The sequence below is a fragment of the Salvelinus sp. IW2-2015 genome, unplaced genomic scaffold (assembly GCF_002910315.2).
Source record: "Salvelinus sp. IW2-2015 unplaced genomic scaffold, ASM291031v2 Un_scaffold1585, whole genome shotgun sequence".
Lineage (NCBI taxonomy): Eukaryota > Metazoa > Chordata > Actinopteri > Salmoniformes > Salmonidae > Salvelinus > Salvelinus sp. IW2-2015.
This window is the reverse complement of record NW_019943009.1, coordinates 39,702-60,072: the sequence shown is the minus strand read 5'-3', so window position 1 is coordinate 60,072 and position 20,371 is coordinate 39,702. Positions and strand designations below refer to the sequence as shown.

Below are 20,371 nucleotides of genomic sequence, written 5' to 3'. Positions count from 1 at the left end.
CCATACAATAGAATGGTGTATACGTTTGAATAATTACTATTAATGTTTTATTCATAAGATATTATTAACTGAAAACTACAGTAAATCTTTATTCGCTCACAAAATGGCGAGTTCTGCACAACATAACCAATTGACGTCTTGCAGCTCTGAAGGCATCCAATAGGAAGGCTTGATAATCACCAGCGCCGAAATTTGAAAGACTAGACTTCTTAGCACTTCGAAAGTAGACTTCTTAGCACTTCGAAACACAAAGTTATTTTGGTAAGCGGGTGCTACCTAGATTTTGGTATTTTCGAGACGGAATTGATAAATGTTTTCTACATATAGCTAGCTAATTGCAAAGGTAAGACATACTTCTGCTCGTTAATAATGGTTTAATTAACAAGCTACTGTAACGTTTAGTTTCCTAGTCTCACTGCCAGTGTTAGCTAGTAGCTAACGTTAGCACTGAGAGTGACGTTAGCTCGCTAGCCGTTAGGTAGTAACCAGAAATTCCTTTCTTTAATTTCTGACACCTCCTGCTTAAAACCCAAAAAGTCAGAAGGATCGTGAGGCCCCGCTTTCACGGTCTGTATTCATACTGAAAATCAAGATCAAGCGAGCTTTTGCCCTTCTGCTCCACGGGAGGTTTCTGTCCTCCCTGAGCTCGCCTTAGGACTTAAGTACCACTTATAGCTGTCGAGTAGCTAGCTAACGTTAGCTATTAACCAGAGACCTTTTTGAGATTCCTTTCTCTAAGTAACTAGTTACTTTATCGTTAGGTAGCTAGTAACGTTACACCTTCAAATTAGAGGATTCGGCTATTTCAGCACACAGCCWGTAATTTCCATAGATTAACATTGGCAGTAGAATGGCCTTACTGAACCGCTCAGTGACGTTCAATGTGGCACCCTCATAGGATGCAACATGTCCAACTAGTAAGTTCCTCAAATTTCTGCCCTGCTGGAGCTGCCCGGGTCAATTGTAAGTGCTGTTATTGTGACGTGGAAACATCTGGGAGCAAAAATGGCTCAGCTGCGAAGTGGTAGGCCACACAAACTCACAGAACGTGAGTGCTGAAGCGCGTAGCACATAAGTCAACTGTCCTCGTTTGCAACACACACTAATGAGTTACAAACTGCCTCTGGAAGCAAGGTCAGAACAAGAACTGTTYGTCGCGAGCTTCATGAAATGGGTTTCCATGGCTGAGCAGCTGCACAGAAGCCTAAGATCACCATGCGCAATGCCAAGTGTGGAGTGGTGTAAAGCTCGCCGCCATCGGACTCTGGAGCAGTGGAAAAGAGTTCTCTGGAGTGATGAATCACACTTAACCATCTGGCAGTCCGAYGGATGAATCTGTGTTTGGTGGATGCCAGGAGAACGCTACCTGCCCCAATGCATATTGCCAACTGTAAAGTTTGGTGGAGAAGGAATAATGGTCTGGGGCTGTTTTTCATGGTTCGGCCTWGGCCCCTTAGTTTCAGTAAAGGGAAATCTTAACGCTACAGCCTAMAATGACATTCTAGATGATTCTGTGCTTCCAACTTTTTGGAAACAGTTTGGTCAAGGCGTTTTCCTGTTTCAGCATGACAATGCCCCCATGCACAAAGCGAGGTCCAAACAGAAATAGTTTGTCAAGATCGGTGTGGAAGAACTTGGCAGGCCTGCACAGAGCCCTCACCTCAACTCCATCGAACACTGCGAGCCAGTCCTAATCGCCCAACATCAGTGCCCGACCTCACTAATGCTCTTGTGGCTGAATGGAAGCAAGTCCCCGCAGCAATGTTCCAGCATCTAGTGGAAAACCTTCCCAGAAGAGTGGAGGCTGTTATAGCAGCAATGTTCCAGCATCTAGTGGAAAACCTTCCCAGAAGAGTGGAGGCTGTTATAGCAGCAAAAGGGAGACCAACTCCATAATATTAATGCCCATGATTTTGGAATGAGATGTTTGACGTGCAGGTGTCCACATACTTTTGGTCACGTAGTGTAGTTGGAGTTGCTGATAGCTTATGATAGCAAGCTAGCTTCTCCGACTGAGCGCTCTTCTTTCTTCCATACAGTGGAATGATTGATACTAATGTCTGTCTGTTTTCCATGATCTAGTGAGCAGCAAAGATGGTGCTTCACCTTGATAAAGAGCATGCACTGTTGGAATGGGTAAGTCTGCTTTGTTTTCTGTGGTCGTAACCAATATAAGCTCTAAGTACTTAGTTTTGTATGTCTTGCTAAATTTGAATACTTATTTTTTTCGTCACTAGGTTAACCACCTGAATGTGGACCTCCCGGTGCGGAGCATCAACGATTTACAGGATGGCATTTTGTTGATGAAGCTCGTCTATAAACTGTGAGTAAAAACAATGTTCCGTAATAGCTTAGAACCATAGATATTTGTCCTCGTCTGGATTTCGCTGACTTGGTAGTTTGCTTCTTCTCTGCTGTAGTAGCTTCTTGTGTTGRTCATTGACGTCTGTGATTCTGACAGGAGAAAGGAAGAGCCCGCTAAGTCCTATTTGGACCAGCATGTCCAGGAGAGGCTGAAAGTGGTCTCTGACTTCCTGCAAGGTGAGTCACACTCACTGATCACTAGTCATGGTGGGGTGTAGTTTTCCCCCACAGACACATGGCTAATAGTCCTGCCGTTGTGTTTTTCCAGGTGACTGCAGGTGCAGCACGGAACGGGGAGCTCTCATCTCCTGGGACAACATCAGCAATGGCCTAAACCTGGAGGTGGAGTTATCCAAGGTATTAGGTTCATACACCTGGGTTTTATTCACTGACCAAATGTGATCTCGAGCCCTAGTATACATCATGAATTAATGGATGGAATGCTCAGAGGCCACTGCATTGTGTTGATGGATGGAATGCTCAGAGGCCACTGCATTGTGTTCAGCTCTACACTTGACCCAACTCTCTCTCAAAGCAAAGTTTATTGGTTACATGCATAGAATACATGGTGTAAATGATACAGTGAAATGCTTAATTGCAAGCTCTCCTCAACAGTGCAATATACATTTTATCAAAAAATAATTATGTAGTACAAAAATAAAACAAATAGTAATGTTTGGAAATGTATACACCCAGTAAGAATATACAGTATAGACTATGAAATGTGCTGAGTTCATGATCCAGCCCATCTCTAACCTGTTATGAGAATTAAGTTCTTTAACCAATTAAATTACTCAGTCTGCTATATCAGGATTTGTAGGATACTGATAGAAATAAAAACAGACAGCGGCCCAGTCTACAATAGTCAAATGTTTATTCACGGAACGTTCTCCCGATCATTACATGTACATTGGTTTATATACCTCTCATTTCATCATAAATGTCCCTCTAATACAATGATAATATAGTTTACAAGTCCTTCTCATATATTGTCTGCCACCTGTTGTACAATCTACTACAAGCCCAAGGTYTCTCCCCTCCCTGGTTGGGGAGACTTCCTTCCCTGTTATCAGTTYCACAGTGGTCACAAGTTGTCTGCCACAGTTCCTTGCCTACCAACAGTCCCTCTTTCTCATGGACAAACATGACTCATCAGACAGGATATCATTCTGTTAGTTATAATTCTACGTTAAATGTATACATAATTTAGTCATTATTCATAAAATTCCCATCTCTAACCCAGATCCCTGGGTGGCCTGTTTTATACTTTGTGTTTTTCTCAGGTGCTTGTGCTCCTGTACTACCATAGTGTGATCAACAACCATGTTGACCTGAACCAACTGGAATACAAGTTTGAGGTAGGAGGGTCCTTGTGCTCTTAGTGGTATGCCACGAACTTACATTTTTCTTGTTGCCCGATAGCAGTGCAATTTATGTGACTAACTTCTGTTTTTCTTCCCTAAGGTTGAGCTTGCCTCCATGCTCCGCTTTGTATTGGACAATGAGAATAGCCTCTACTTGAGTGAGAACTTGGAGAAATATCTAAGGAAGAAGCGTAAGCCTTGACTCACATGTTTCAGGTTACGTTCAACAATTCACCTTATGGTTGCAGTACAGAAACACGCATGCTCTTTCTCTCTCAGCCCTGTTTAGTTTCAACAGTGACATCTCCAGTACCTCCTCATCCTCCTTGTTCAACGACGAGTCCCCAGTCTTCCATCGCAGAAAGAAGATTGGTTCAGTTCAGTTTCTGGACCTACAAACTGTTGCGTCCTCGTCTGTCAGGTATTACTCTGTCGCTCCATCTCTCCTCTGTTAGCGCTCACTCGTTCCTCTTCTAGTATCCCACCTATGGTATCCTAGCTACGGCCCTAGTGAGTTACTAGTCTAGAACAGCTGATGTTTGCTAGCTGGTCTAATGATCTGTATGCTGGGTGGGAACACTGATCTGTGTGAGTAACCGGTGCCTTTTCCTGTTTTCTCCCACCCGCCTGTGCAGTTCTCCCCTGCAGGATGTGATGAACACTCCTCAGTTCCAGCTGAAGAAGCTGCAGAGGCAGCTGCGTCAGGAGAGAGACATGAGGGATGAGCTGGAGAAAGACCTGACCACCAGCGCCACCACCCTCACCCAGAGAGGTACCTGGCTCTGTCTGATTTTTAATAAGGATGTACCTGCTCTTTCACCACTACCTCCTCTGGATTCTTACTGTTCCTGCTGATGAGTTCTGGCTGAACTTGGGATATTGTTARTTATCAGGTATCCTATTGAAATATTCAATGATATAGTCTAGGGTTTACACCAGATGTTAATGGTTATCTGTAGGAGGAATTGGAACGCTGACTGCGAGCATTGGGTGATTAAACTTGGTTGGAGCTTTCATAGTGCCCGTCGATTTCTTACTCTGATATTTAGAACCTAACACTGCTCTTTCACCCTCCTGTAGAGAGTCAGATCTGTCAGCTGCAGCACCGTATTGAGAAGCTGCTGAGGGAGCAAGCTGAGCAGGAGCAGGAGCCCCGGGATGAGCTACAAGAACTGCACAGCAAGAACGAGGGGTAGGAAGGGAGAGAGAGAGAGAGGGGAGGGTCACGGTCATGCTGAGGTAATGCTAGGTGTGTGTAACGGCATTCTCTACTAGGCTGCGGACCCGTCTCCATGAGGTGCTGAAGGAGTGCCAAGCGTTAAAGACCAACTCATCTCAGATGGAGCGGAAGGTGGATAGCCTGACAGAGGAGAATGGTACCCTTTCTGCCCAGGTGAAGGACTCTCCTTGCACACGTTTCCTTCAAGGCCCACTGCAGGAAAACATTAGATTTTCCACACTATGAGGTTGTGAAACTTATAAAACCCTTTTAGTGTGAGAGCTGTTTGATAAGACCGCCTGAAATTCTCAKCCTGTTTTGGTGGGATGGAGTTTTGGCCTGACAGGTGACCTCACCAGAAGGTATAAGTTAATGGACCAATAACAACACAGAGAGTTTCAAAACCTCTGCCAATAACAGCAAATTTTCAGGTTGCATATCCCTCCCTTTAAGCTTGTCCAATTAGACCCCTCACTCAAACCACTCCCAGACAGTCCTAGAAAAATGATTGCTTGAGAAATTGGTCTTTGCTAATGAGCTATTTTGGTTWATTTTTTTTACCATTTTAATAGAAAAAATAATAACATGAAGGTACTAAATTGTTACTCAGAAAAGGTTTGATATTGAGATAACAGCTGCAATTTAACCTTTTAAATCAAGTCATGAAGACCATACACAGCCTATAGGGATTTACTAACTGACAAGTGTCTCATCATTTGTGTGTGTCAGATGCGTGAAGTGATTGCTCGGTTGGCGAGTGCTGAGGCTGAGGTGGACAGGCTGACTGAGGCTCAGGACTCTGCTCAGGGGGAGTGGAGCAGCAGACACTGCCACCTTCAGGCTGAACTCAACCAGGCCACTGCTCAGAAGGTGAGGCCTATAGAACAGGTCCCATATTCATGAAGCGTCTCCGAGTCGGAGTACTGATCTTGGATCAGTTTTGCCTTTGTACAACACARTGACTAAAATTATACTTGGACAGAGGGGACCTGCTTCTAGATCAGCACTCGGAGACGCTTTATGACAAGAGGCCCCAGAATATCTCAATTTGTGCTTGCTCTTTTTACGTTCTCTTCCTTCTTCTTTCTGTCTGTTAGGAGTGTCTGAGTGAACAGATGCTGATCCTGCAGAGCAAGATCTCCTCTCTAGAGGACGAGCTGAGTAAAGCCAAAATGCAGGAAAAAGGAGAGGTTATGGGCCCTATCTTGGAGGTTAGCATTTACCCAGATACTTAAAGCTGAATCAATGTTCAAGGGTTACATTACATCCAACTTTTAGTTTCAGTGTTTGTGTTTTCAACCACACGTCCTTCCTTGTTTACCCCCACAGTGGGAGCAGCTGAAACAGGAGCTGGCTGATGCCACCCTCAGGCACGCAGAGTGTGAGTGCACCATCGCTCGTCTGAAGGGGGAGAAGGAGCAGGCTGCCACCCTGCATGCCCAGGAGAGGGCCTCGCTACAGGCAGAGAGCCAGAGACTGCAGGTCCTGGTGACTGAGCTCCAGGAAGCCCTGAGTGCTCTGCGCGCTGACAGAGAGGCTCTGGAGTTGGCCTCCAAGGAGGAGAGGGAGTCCCTGACTGCCCAGCTCCACACCCTGACTGCTGAGGTGGCCAGCCTTACCCAGACTGTACAACAAAGGGAGCAGGAGGTGAAGGCGCTGGGGGAGGAGGTGCAGCAGGAGTGCATGCAGAGAGGGGAGCTGAACCTGGCTATGGAGCGGCAGGAGAGGGAGGCCAGAGAGGAGATCCAGGAGCTGACCAGCCACGTGGACACCATGGGTGCCTCTCTGAGGAAGGCTGAGGAGGAGGTGCAGGTCAGGGAGAAGCAGCTTACCAGGCAGCAGCAGGAGAGCGCTCTACAGAGGGAGGTCTTACAGGAGGAGATGGCTGCATCTGAGAAAGCGTTAAAAGAGCTGAAGGAGCAGGAAGAGGCCGTTAGAGAGGAGGCCACTCGACTGCACCAGGAGATAACTACACATGCTACGGACCTCTGCAGCCTGAGGCAGGAGCACACTGCTCTGCAGGAGCAATTGGCTAGGCAGCAAGAGGAGATCTCCCTAGAAAAGGAGGCACAGTCCGCAGCCCACAGGGAGAAGGAAGCGGTGAAGGAGGAGCTCTCTCAACTCCAGGATGAGGTGAGGAGCCTGGGGGAACAGATGGCCCAGCTGGAGGAGGCTCAGAGGGAGAAGGAGCGTCTCCTCCTCCAGTCCACAGAGAACATAGAGACCCTCCAGACAGAGAGAGCCGCTGCCTCGTCCCTCGCTGAAGCCAAAGACCTGGAGCTCAGCAGCCTGAGAGAGGAGGTGAGGGCCAGGGAGGAGCAGCTAGCCATGCAACAAGAGGAGTACCGCTTACAGCAGGAGGAGCTACAGGAGGAGCTTGCAGCTCAGGAGAATGAAATCAGTAACATGAGAGAGCGGCTCGCTGGCCTGATGGACCAGATCTCTCTGCTGAAGGAGGTGTGTCAGGAGGGCAAAAACATGGAGGCCCTGAGAGAAGAGCACACTGCCCAGTTGGAGCAGCTGCGGCTAGTGAAGGAGCAGGTCGAAGAGGTCCAGGAGAGGAATGAGGAGACCTCGGCAGCTCTCAGGGAGAAGGAGTCGTCTCTCGGGGAGAAGGAGTCGTCTCTCGGGGAGAAGGAGTCGTCTCTCGGGGAGAAGGAGGAGAGCCTCCGGAGGCTGGAGGAGGAGCTACAGTCCACCACCTCTCTGGCCTCCCAGAGACGACAGGAAGAACTGACCTCACTCAAGGAGGAAGTCATCTCGCTGCAGGAGGAGGTGGAGAGGAGGCGTGCAGCGGAGGCCCTGGCAGTTGAGGAGGCGAGGGAGGTGGCTAGGGAACAGGAGTCTAAACGTATGGAACTGGAGGAGAGCGTGTCAGCCCTACAGCAGCAGCTGGACTCAGCCATCCAGGACAATGATATGAAGAGACAGAAGTGTGAGAGGCTGGAGCAGGACCTGGAGCAGAGAGGAACACGGGTGGAAGAGCTGAGGCAGCAGGAGGATGGCGCCAGACTGGAGGCCACTCGACTCCRCCAGGAGATCTCTACACATCTCAGCCATCTGGAGGTAGTGCAGAGGGGGAAGGAGGAGCTAGCCAGGCAGCAGGAGGAGCTGAGAGGGGAGGTGTCCCTCCATCAGCAGAGAGCTTCAGTGCTCCAGCAGAGCCTGGAGGAGCAGGAGRTCGCTATGAGAGTGTTAAAGGAGCAGACGGAGAGCACCAGAGAGGAGGCCACTGTGAAGATGGAGGCCCTACAGGCTCAGCTGGAGGTAGTGTCRTCTCTGGCCRCAGCTAAAGACCTGCAGCTCAGCACTCTGMGAGAGGAGGCCACTGCCTTACAGGAACAACTAGCTAAGAGGGAGCAGGAGATCTCCCTTCAGAAGGAGGTGCTGCAGGAGGCCCAAGGGGAGAAGGAGTCAGTGGAGGCACTGAGAGAGGAGCTSGCCAGGCAACAGGAGGAGCTGAGAGAGGAGCTARTCCTCCAGCAGCAGAGRGCTCAGTCCTTAGAACAGAGCCTGGAGGAGCAGCAGGAGGCCCTGAAAGAGCTGACMGTGAAGGAGGAGMGAGCCAGAGAGGAGGCCACTCAACTCCGCCAGGAGATCTCCACACATCTCAGCCGTCTGGAGGAGGTGCAGAGGGGGAAGGAGGAGCTGAGGGAGCAGGAGGGAAAAGCAAGAGAGGAGTCAACTGTGAAAATGGAGGCCCTACAGGCTCAGCTGGAGGTAGTGTCGTCTCTGGCCGCAGCTAAAGACCTGCAGCTCAGCACTCTGMGAGAGGAGGCCWCTCTACTCTGCCAGGAGAACACCAAACGGGCAGYTGATCTAAAGGACGTGCAGTGGGAGAAGATTCGTATGGAGAGCCTGTTGAACGAGGAGCACAGAGCCTTACAGGAGGAACTGGCCAAGGAGCAGGAGGAGCTGAGGGGACAGGTGTCCCTCCACCAGCAGAGAGCTGCAGAGCTCCAGCAGAGCCTGGAGAAGAAGCAGGAGGCCCTTAGAGAGCTGAAGGAGCAGCTTGTCCAGCAGCAGGAGGACAGCTCCCTACAGAAGGACTTGCAGGAGGCCCAGGCTGCAGCCCTCCAGGAGGAGGTGGTAGACGCTCTGAGAAGGGAGATGACCCTCCACCAGCAGAGAGCTTCAGTGCTCCAGCAGAGCCTGGAGGAGCAGGAGGTCGCTATCAGAGAGCAGGAGGAGAAGAGCACAGAGGAGGCTACTCTGAAGATGGAGGCCCTCCGAGCAGCTAAAGACCTGCAGCTCAGCACTCTGACAGAGAAGGCCACTACCTTACAGGAGCAGCTAGCTAAGAGGGAGCAGGAGATCTCCCTTCAGACGGAGGCGCTGCAGGAGGCCCACATGGAGAAGGAGTCAGTGGAGGCACTGAGAGAGGAGCTGGCCAGGCAACAGGGAGGAGCTGAGAGAGAGCTATAGTCCTCCAGCGAGCAGAGAGCTCAGTCCTAGAACAGAGCCTGGAGGAGCAGCAGGAGGGCCCTGAAAGAGCTGACGTGAAGGAGGAGAGAGCCAGAAGGAGGCCACTCTGAAGATGGTGGCCCTCCAAGCAGCTAAGGACTTGGAGCTCAGCACCCTGAGACAGGAGGCTACACAACTCCGCCAGGAGATCTACCACACATGTCAGCCACCTGGAGGAGGTGAAGAGCGAGGGCCCCCTGAGAGAGGAGCACACTGCCTTACAGGAGCAGCTGGCCAAGCAGCAGGAGGAAAACTCCCTACAGAAGGAACTGCTGCAGGAGGTGCAGGCCACAGTCCTCCAGGAGAGGGAGGCYAAGGAGGCACTGAGAGGGGAGGTGTCCCTCCACCAGCAGAGATCTGCAGAGCTCCTGCAGAGCCTGGAAGAGCAGAAGGTTGCTATGAGGGAGGATCTAGTCAGGCAGAAGGAGGAAGGGCAGGCAGCAGGCCAGGTGGAGAAGGAGGCTCTGTTAACCCGGGCGCTCCAGGCAGAGCAGAACCAGAGCGAGCTGGAAGGGAGCATGGCTGAGCTGCGAGCCCAGGCAGAGAGCAGAGAAAGTGGCCAGAGACAACAGCTGGATGCCCTGCTCCTGGACAAGGAGAGGCTGACTGAGGGTAACCAGGTCCTGGAGATKAAATGTAGCGCCGCCCAGAGGCTGGAGGCTGTACTGCAGGAGGAACTGGCCCTGCTGACAGAACAGATGGAGGGAACAGAGTTGGAGAAACAGGTCAGAGATCTACGGGAACAACTTGCTGCCAACACTGAGGTAGTAGAACACTACAAAACACAGGTGAGTCTGACCAGTAAACACACAACCACATAACACATCTCTGAGCTAACACACACCGCACCCTGGCAGTGGATGGAGTTATTCARCTTTGTCTTGGAGGTTGAGGTGTGGGATATTTTTGTTCCCAGGTTGAGAAGGCCAAGAGCCACTACTCGGGGAAGAAGCAGCAGCTTGTGGAGTCTCAGGAGCAGGTGACGGAGCTGCAGCGCAGCCTAGAGGTCAGAGAGCATGAGGTCAACGCCGTTACCACAGAGATGAAGCTGCTGCAGAAGGAGCTGGAGAAGACCAGGAGCAAAGAGAAGAGCCTCAGCTCCAAGGTCAACACTCTGGAAGCACAGGTATGTACACATTATCTACCCTCTCAATCAGGTTATATTATGCATTCTATCATACAGTATGTCAGCTTCATATTGACGTGAAACGGACATTATTTGTGTGTTTACAGCTTGCGTTTGCTGACCGTCACCTCCGGGAGCAGAGCCAGGTTCGACCTGAGGGGGGACCAGGCAGGATTGAGAAGATGAGAGGGGGTAGAGAGAGTGTCTATCTGAAAGTCCCCCAGAGCCAGACTCACCAGGAGACCAGCGGCGACAGCCTGGACCTGAGCCTGGACGACTCCCTCAACACTACCACGTAACTCACCTTCTCTTCCGTCACCATCTCCTCTGACCTTGACTTGTAGCTAGGTGACTGGTATACATCTCCCTCTCTCCCTGCCCTGTAGGAGGCCGTTGAGGCCTGACGAGTCCAGTACTCCCCTGGTGCGTAGCTCGGAGCGTGTAGCTGCTAAACGGCGTGCTCTGGGAGGGGATTCACTGGAGACCCTCTACTTCACCCCCATGAATAACCGTCAGATCAGCAGGTAGGTTTAGAACGTGTGTTCAGCACCACTAGTTTAACTGCTACTATATAGACGTTCATCGTGGTTATTCTCCCCAGGAGCAGCACTGAGCGCCGGCTAGAGGGCAGCATCACATCTCTGGGAGAGCTGGCTCTGGACTCAGCCAGGAAGAGACCACCCACCTCCTCAGCTAGACGCCGACGGACCACCCAGGTCATCAACATCACCATGAGCAAGGTGGAGGGAGCACTGGGACACCTCTCACTGCACGTTCTCTCTCTCGCTCACTCTCACTTCTCTCTCTCTCACTCTCACCTCTCTCTCTCGCTACATTCTTGGGAGCACCCTGTATCACCTTTTGGTTTTCAACTCACATCTGTCGGTCTTTTAGGTTGGTTGACGTGCTGAGGAAGACCACTGAATTGCAGCATAGTGAGTGAGATGGTTGACTTCTCCTCTCTCCCCCATATAGAAGACCCCTGGTCGCGGAGGAGGGGATAGTGACAACGAGACGTTCTACAGCTTGGCCTCGGTCCGCTCCCATCCCAACATCACCGGAAGAACACACACCGCACGACCTGTCTCCATGGAGATCTTCCACACACCCGGAGAACCTGCCGTTGCCTTGAGCGATCAGCTCCTCAGTCTCCCTGGATACCGCCGAAGCACCGTCCACGTTGCAGCTCCACAGAGTACGAAGCGTTTACACACGTTCTACAACGAACCCCTTGTCCTTAGCCGATGACACGTCTCCGTTACCTCCCACTTCTTCCAGGTGTTCCAAGGAGGCACCAAGAGGTTGATTGGCCCAGAGTTTTTACTACAGTATGTTTATGTTCTGCACGTTGTGTAGGTACGGGCCAGTTCTGTGTGGGGGCAGAGAATGAGCCTGAACATGCTGCTGATGACTGGCTACGCATCGCTGAGCTGCAGGCCAGAAACCAGTCCTGTCTGCCTCACCTAAAGAGCAGCTATCCTCTGGAGTCCAGGGTACACCCCCCAGCTCACTGTTACTCTCCATCTAGCCAGCTGTCACTTTCTCAAATGTTTTGCTTGTAATCATCCCATCTCTAAACCCTGCCTCCTCCCCCTTGCAGCCCAGCCTGGGACCGTCCTTTGAGTTCACCGACGATGACCTGCGCATGGGCGACCCCACGGAGACTATCCGTAGAGCCTCTGTGATGCCCGGACAGATTCAGGAGTCTCTGTCATCCCACCGGCTCTCACTCCACCCGGGACCGGCCGACAGCACCACGGCCACCAGGCCAGCCTACGGCTCTCACCGCCTCTCACTGATGCCCCCCAAACCTAAAGCCAGCAGCACCCTGAACAACCAGAACACACACAACCTCAGGGGGAGCAACCTGTCACTCAAACGCTCAGCCAAAGATCAGGAACCAGACACACCTGAGGTGAGGATGGAGGGGAGGTGAGGATGGAGGGGAGGTGAGGATGGAGGGGAGGGGAGGTGAGGTGAGAATGGAGGGGAGGTGAGAATGGAGGGGAGGTGAGGATGGAGGGGAGGTGAGGATGGAGGGGAGGTGAGGATGGAGGGGAGGTGAGGATGGAGGGGAGGTGAGAATGTAGATGTTAATGTGGGGGTTCAATCATTAACCTGTTTTGTTTAATTCTACATTTCCTGAATTGTCTTTTCTCAGGCTAAGCGGATGGCAACCAGCTGTTTCCCGCGCCCTCTTACCCCTAAAGGAGGTCGTTTCAGCTCATCCAACAACCGTCAGCCTCTTAGCCCTGTGAGTCTCTTCCTCTGGACTATAACATGTGGTTTGTTTACTTAGCAGCAATGGTAGTGGCAGGACGTTTTGTTAGCATACTCCAAACAGTAGGCCTAAAACATCCACCCATCCTCTCTGTCAGGCTGAGCGGAGACAGTCCATGGTGTTCTCCATTGACAACACGCCTCGTAAGGCAGCCTCCAAGAGCGGCTTCCTACAGAGAGGCATGAGTAAGATTCGCAGCTCCACGCGTAAATCCCCAGGGAACAAAAGCTCCCGTGTCCCGCGGTCCGGAGATGGGAAGTCTCCCCGCAGTGGAGCCGGGAGTGTGAAGTCCCCTCAGCCGGGAGGGAAGGCACAGAGGAAGTCCCCACGGACCAACAGCATCAAGTCTCCAGTGAACCCCACCAGCACACGCAAGGTGAGAACCACTTCCTTTCTCCAGACAAGCAGCATATGATCATATGCATACGAGATGATTTGTAGCCACAACGGACATGCTGTTTGACCCCCCCCCCCCGTATCAGACCATGTCTAACTACAGCGGTACGGTGTGTGTTTAGGAACCTGAGGTGTTGGTTGGAAAGCCCATTCATCTGAGCAGGTTTTCTATCAGTTCTGATTCACTCAGCTGCTTCGTTAACACTGGGCTGTGCTGCAGGGGGGTGTCTGTCTGGGGGGGAGGGGGATGTGTCTGTCTGTCTGCGGGGGGGGGGTCGTCTGTCTGGGGGGAACGTTGGGTGCTCTCTCACTAATGTGTGCTGGTATTATTCATATCACCTGATAGTCCCTTGGGGTTACGGTGTTAGTTTGTGGTGACGTGTTTTCTAAATTCCCTGTTTGCTACATTACACCTGACTGTCTGCAGGGCCGTGTCATTACATGCCATTTGGGAGCACTACTTCCAACGTTTTGACAAAGTTGGCTCATTTCCTCAATGCAGACCTGCTATTCACTTAGGTGTCTGGGTGATTATCCAGTGTGTTCCTCTCTTCTCCCTAATATAACATGTTTTCTCTCTCCACAGATGAACTTCAGGAGGAAGATGTGAACGAACATCTGATCACTCTAAACACGTTTTCTTTTACATAATCTACCAAGAATAATCATTCAATTGTTTTATGTGCAATAACTACAAGTATACTTTCACCAGAGGTTATATTATATTTACTTAGAACGTAGTGCTAATTTGGGTTTTAATAATTGGGTTTCTTTTGAGATTTAAAATCTCAATGGGTTTATTTGACCTCCTAATGATGTAATTGTATTAGTTAAGCCCTGTTCAATGGGGTGGTGAGGTATCCAATACTGTTATAGGTCACCTACTGTACGTGTATACCTGGTACACTGAATCATCATGATGCATCACGCTTTGACTTTATTTAATCTCATCTTCTTTGGCTTTTTAAAGTCTCCCCCCCCTTTTAGCTTTAAAACCTTTTTGTATCATATTTACATGAATTGTCTTTCAAATAAAAAGTATTAAACAATCTGTAAAATATTTTTTAAGGTGATATTTTGTGAAGGGAATTCAACGTTTTACATTATGGCAGTGTGATTTTAATCCCCAAAAAAGGTCTGGATTTAATGCTCAGAAATTCCATAGAGAATGATTTCAATTCTCTGAAAATACTACACGGTCATTAATTTGTGAGTAGGGTATTCTAACTGTATTCGACTGTATAGTTTGGGATTATTTTCAAAGGCGTTTGATTAAATTCTGTCCAGAAAGTCAACCTGCCAGTGTCTTAACTTGGTCTGTAATACAACCTGAATGGTACAAGTACCACCAGGCCGTAGTCAGCCTACCTACCTACTTCAACCCCCTGCCACTTCATTCATTTCACCGACAGCCCCAGAATCTCTTCCCCGTCACAGGAGACTTGTGATTTGAGCCTGTTGGTGGAACCGAAATGGACTCTGATTCAGAGGTGGTGAGATGAGTGGACCAGTATCACTGTCTGTTAGGCCTCTGGAAAACAATTTGAAGGATTTTAGAGTCAGATGAATGAGTCAGTGTGTTATCATGTTTAAACAAATGAGTCATTGGAGCTATTTTCCCTTTGGTCTCAATTTTAAAAAAAGTAGTATTTTGTTGTGACCCCAGGCTGCCTAGCTGCCTGGTTAGAGAAACATGTAAGTCTTGTTACAGCTAAAGGCTGTTAGCAGACTCATAACTGGCAGGGTGTTTTCAATAGTGCCTTTCCAGGTCCAAATGTCATTTTGGGAAACCAACCACAGCCTATGCAATTTAGTAATACACGTTTAGAGAAAAGTGAATCGGTTTTATTTGCTGTCAGGATCCTGCAGGGGAGCTGGAACCAGGAGAGACCTCCCKCTAGTTATGGCTTCCGTGGAGAAGAGGACGAGAACATCAGAGGCTCAGAGCTTTTCTGGTAAACGAACTACACAACTCAAAATCACATTTATTTATATAGCCCTTCTTACATCAGCTGATATCTCAAAGTGCTGTACAGAAACCCAKCTTAAAACCCCAAACGGCAAGCAATGCAGGTGTAGAAGCACGGTGGCTAGGAAAAACTCCCTAGAAAGGCCAGAACTTAGGAAGAAACCTAGAGAGGATCCAGGCTATGAGGGGTGGGCAGTCCTCTTCTGGCTGTGCTACACAACTCTTCACCACTCACACTATGCTATCACTGGGTATTACACACATACTGGCTACATAGCTGATGCCTGCTGGTCTGTTCATTTATCACGGTACTCCACTTTGTTAATTTTTTGTTTATCTGTCAGCCCTAGTCCCGAACTCAGGCCCTGGGTGTAGTTAACTGACCCTCTGCCCATTCATYGCCATTTTACCTGTTGTTGTCTTAGCAGATTAGCAGTTGTTGTTTTACCCGTTGTCTTAGCTAGCTCTCCCAATCAACACCTGTGATAGCTTTATGCCTCGCTTTATGTCTCTCTCAAATGTCATTATGCCTTGTACACTGTTGTTTAGGATAGTTATCATTGTTCTAGTTTACTGCAGAGCAACCTAGTCACACTCTACATGCCTCGGATACCTCTCACACATGCGGTGACCTCACCCTGTATAACCAGTGTGTCCAGAGATGCAACCTCTCCTGGGCTTATCTCCACTGTACCCGCACCCCACCATACCCCTGTCTGCACATTATGCCCTGAATCTATTCTACCACGCCCCGAAATCTGCTCCTTTTATTCTCTGTCCCCAACGCACTAGACGACCAGTTTTGATAGCCTTTAGCCGTACCCTCATCCTATGCCTCCTCTGTTCCTCGGGTGACGTGGAGGTTAATCCAGGCCCTGCGTGTCCCCAGGCACTCTCATTTGTTGACTTGTGTAATCAAAAAGGCCTTGGTTTTATGCATGTTAACATCAGAAGCCTCCTCCCTAAGTTTGTTTTACTCACTGCTTTAGCACACTCCGCCAACCCTGATGTCCTTGCTGTGTCTGAATCCTGCTACAGTCACACCCTGTTAGTGCACTGCTTACTACAGTCTGCTCTTTTGCACACCAGTATTTCTACTTGCACATCATCATCTGCTCATCTATCACACCAGTGTTAATCTGCTAAATTGTAATTACTTTCGCTACTATGGCATATTTATTGCCTTACCTCCTCAYGCCATTTGCACACACTGTATATAGACTTTCTTTTTTCTCTATTGTATTATTGACTGTACGCTTGTTTATTCCATGTGTAACTSTGTTGTTGTCTGTGTCACACTGCTTTGCTTTATCTTGGCCAGGTCACAGTTGTAAATGAGAACTTGTTCTCAACTGGCCTACCTGGATAAATAAAGGAGAAATAAAAATAAATCAATAATAAATAACACTAGCAGGTCGTTTCCTGCTTGGCTCGTCCCAATGTTGCCATAATCTAGGAAGTTACTTTTAAAGGTTTGACAGATCCTCCTCCCCTCCATTCTCCTGTCCTGATGTTGTCCTAACGTTGTGGTAATGTTCTCTTGTTCCTCCAGGGTCCAGCTGATCCGCAATGAAACGCCAGAGACTGTCTTCACTGAGATCACACACGTCCAGCGAGTACCGTGTGAGCAGGCATCCTCTGAGAGGTAAACACACCACACGACGTCTGTGAGCAGGCATCCCTGAAGAGTACAACCACACCAGCAGCTTGTGAGCAGGCATCCCTGAGAGGTAACACACCCATAGACGGTACGACACCCGTGGCGTAACAGCACAACCACACACACAACACACCACACACACACAGAGGTAAACCACACACATAGGGTAACACACACATAGAGGTAACACACACACAGAGGTAACACACAGCACACACACAGAGGTAACACACACAAAGGTAACACACACATAGAGGTCAACACACACATAGAGGTAACACACACAACACACAGAGGTAACACACACACACACACGAGGTAACACACACAGAAGGTAACACACACAACATAGAGGTAACACACACACACATACACACAAAGAGGTATACACGGACACAAATACATAGAGGGTAACACACGAGTTAACACACACACAGCACAACACAGAGGTATCACAATCTTTTTCGTGCTAGGGCCGAGAACGAAGGAGGTATTACTGACATATTGTATTTGTTTAGATAAGAGGGTCACTGTGTCATTCGCATATGATCACACACACACACAATACCATAGAGTAACACCACACGAAAGGGGGGTACACACACACATGGAAGGTTAACACCACACAGGGATGAGAGCAGCCCCATCCAGGCAGACTCCCCTGAGCCCCCGCCCCCGTCGAGCCTGAGGACCAATCACAGGAAGGGGGGGATGACGAGCAACAGCCAGACCTGCCCTACATATTCAAGGTGGGTGTGTTTTCACCAATGTGAGTGTGGAGGTAGAAACTGTCTGATCTGTCATTCTCTTGCTATGAGAGTATGTGTGTCAACTGTCCCTCCTCCCTTCCTCTCTCTTGTCTTGCAGAGTTCTCTGACTGCCCTGAGTAGTCCTGAGTTACACCTGTTTAAGCGCCCTCCTTCTCCATGRCTGACCTGGAGGAGAGCGATACGCTGGACCTAGTGGATAAGATGCTGGAGCTCTTCTGTGAAGGCTACCACAATGTACAGTCACACCCTGTTAGTGCACTGCTTACTACAGTCACACCCTGTTAGTGCACTGCTTACTACACTTCGATAGTTTTGACCTCGATAGTTTGACCTCGATAGTTTGACCTCGATAGTTTGACCTCGAAAAAACTGATAGTTTGACCTAGATAGTTTGACCTAGATAGTTTGACCTAGATAGTTTGACCTCGATAGTTTGACCTCGATAGTTTGACCCCTAGATAGTTTGACCTCGATAGTTTGACCTCGATAGTTTGACCTAGATAGTTTGACCTAGATAGTTTGACCTCGATAGTTTGACCTCGATAGTTTGACCTAGATAGTTTTGACCTAGATAGTTTGACCTAGATAGTTTGACCTAGATAGTTTGACCTAGATAGTTTGACCTAGATAGTTTGTATGCATTGATATGTAGCCTATGTGTGCCTTTACATTTTTTCTTTGTAGTTCTGTCTTTGAGCTGTTCTTGTCTAATGATGTTCTGTATTATGTTTCATGGTTTGTGTGGAGCCCAGGAAGAGTAGCTTGCTGCTTTTGCAACATCTGATGGGGATGCCTAATGAAATAGCAAATACCACTAACAGGGTGTGACTGTAGTAAGCAGTGCACTAACAGGGTGTGACTGTAGTAAGCAGTGCACTAACAGGGTGTGACTGTAGTAAGCAGTGCACTAACAGGGTGTGACTGTAGTAAGCAGTGCACTAACAGGGTGTGCACTGTAGTAGCAGTGCACTAACAGGGTGTGACTGTCGTAAGCAGTGCACTAACAGGGTGTGCTTGTAGTAAGCAGTGCACTAACAGGGTGTGACTGAGTAAGCAGTGCACTAACAGGGTGTGCTGCAGTAACAGTGCACTAACAGGGTGTGACTGTAGTAAGCAGTGCACTAACAGGGTGTGACTGTAGTAAGCAGTGCACTAACAGGGTGTGACTGTAGTAAGCAGTGCACTAACAGGGTGTGACTGTAGTAAGCAGTGCACTAACAGGGTGTGACTGTAGTAAGCAGTGCACTAGCAGGGTGTGACGGTAAGCAGTGCACTAGCAGGGTGTGACTGTGTAAGCAGTGCACTACAGGGTGTGACTGTAGTAAGCAGTGCACTAACAGGGTGTGCTGTAGTAAGCAGTGCACTAACAGGGTGTGACTGTAGTAAGCAGTGCACTAACAGGGTGTGACTGCAGTAAGCAGTGCACTAACAGGGTGTGACTGTAGTAAGCAGTGCACTAACAGGGTGTGACTGTAGTAAGCAGTGCACTAACAGGGTGTGACTGCCGTAAGCAGTGCACTAACAGGGTGTGACTGTCGTAAGCAGTGCACTAACAGGGTGTGACTGTAGTAAGCAGTGCACTAACAGGGTGTGATTGTAGTAAGCAGTGCACTAACAGGGTGTGACTGTAGTAAGCAGTGCACTAACAGGGTGTGACTGTACATTGTGGTAGCCTTACAGAAGAGCTCCAGCATCTTATCCACTAGGTCCAGCGTATCGCTCTCCTCCAGGTCAGTCATGGAGAAGGAGGGCGCTTAAACAGGTGTAACTCAGGACTACTCAGGGCAGTCAGAGAACTCTGCAAGACAAGAGAGAGAAGGGAGGAGGGACAGTTGACACACATACTCTCATAGCAAGAGAATGACAGATCAGACAGTTTCTACCTCCACACTCACATTGGTGAAAACACACCCACCTTGAATATGTAGGGCAGGTCTGGCTGTTTGCTCGTCATCCCCCCCTTCCTGTGATTGGTCCTCAGGCTCGACGGGGGCGGGGGCTCAGGGGAGTCTGCCTGGATGGGGCTGCTCTCATCCCTGTGTGTGTGTTACCTTCAATGTGTGTGTGTTACCTTTCTGTGTGTGTTTACCTCTATGTGTGTGTGTGTGTGTGTTACCTCTCTGTGTGTGTTACCTCTGTGTGTGTGTGTGTGTGTGTTAACTCTATGTATGTGTTACCTCTATGTGTGTGTGTGTGGTGTTACCTCTATGTGTGTGTGTTACCTTTCTGTGTGTGTTACCTCTGTGTGTGTGTGTGTTACCTCTGTGTTTGTGTGTGTTACCTCTATGTGTGTGTTACCTCTATGTGTGTGTGTTACCTTTCTGTGTGTGTTACCTCTGTGTGTGTGTGTGTGTTACCTCTATGTGTGTGTTACCTCTATGTGTGTGTTACCCTATGTGTGTTTTACCTCTGTGTGTGTGTGTGTGTGTGTGTGTGTGTTTACCTCTATGTGTGTGTTACCTCTCAGGGTGCCTGCTCACAGACTGCTGGTGTGTGTTTACCTCTCAGGGATGCCTGCTCACAGACTGCTGGTGTGTGTTACCTCTCAGGGATGCCTGCTCACAGACTACTGGTGTGTGTTACCGCTCAGGGATGCCTGCTCACAGACTGCTGGTGGTGTGTGTTACCTCTCAGGGATGCCTGCTCACAGACTGCTGGTGTGTGTTACCTTCTCAGGATGCCTGCTCACAGACTGCTGGTGTGTGTTACCTCTCAGGGATGCCTGCTCACAGACTGCTGGTGTTGTTGTTACCTCTCA

General features: G+C 49.2%; 1 protein-coding gene across 1 annotated transcript; it reads left to right on the top strand.

The window, feature by feature from the left end:
- The first annotated feature begins 182 nt into the window (after nt 1-182).
- On the top strand, nt 183-14,509 carry LOC112071325 (nuclear mitotic apparatus protein 1). The gene is given in 27 exon segments (XM_070439345.1): nt 183-343; nt 2,083-2,136; nt 2,238-2,323; nt 2,462-2,541; nt 2,633-2,721; nt 3,648-3,722; nt 3,829-3,919; nt 4,008-4,149; nt 4,364-4,500; nt 4,809-4,920; nt 5,004-5,121; nt 5,677-5,817; nt 6,045-6,158; nt 6,277-9,371; nt 9,448-9,562; nt 9,564-10,199; nt 10,328-10,537; nt 10,645-10,832; nt 10,924-11,061; nt 11,139-11,277; nt 11,513-11,732; nt 11,894-12,030; nt 12,138-12,452; nt 12,699-12,791; nt 12,916-13,194; nt 13,337-13,377; nt 13,801-14,509. Coding segments are annotated over 26 exon segments (6,837 nt in total). The 5' UTR covers nt 183-343; nt 2,083-2,094; the 3' UTR covers nt 13,805-14,509.
- Nucleotides 14,510-20,371: the final 5,862 nt, after the last annotated feature.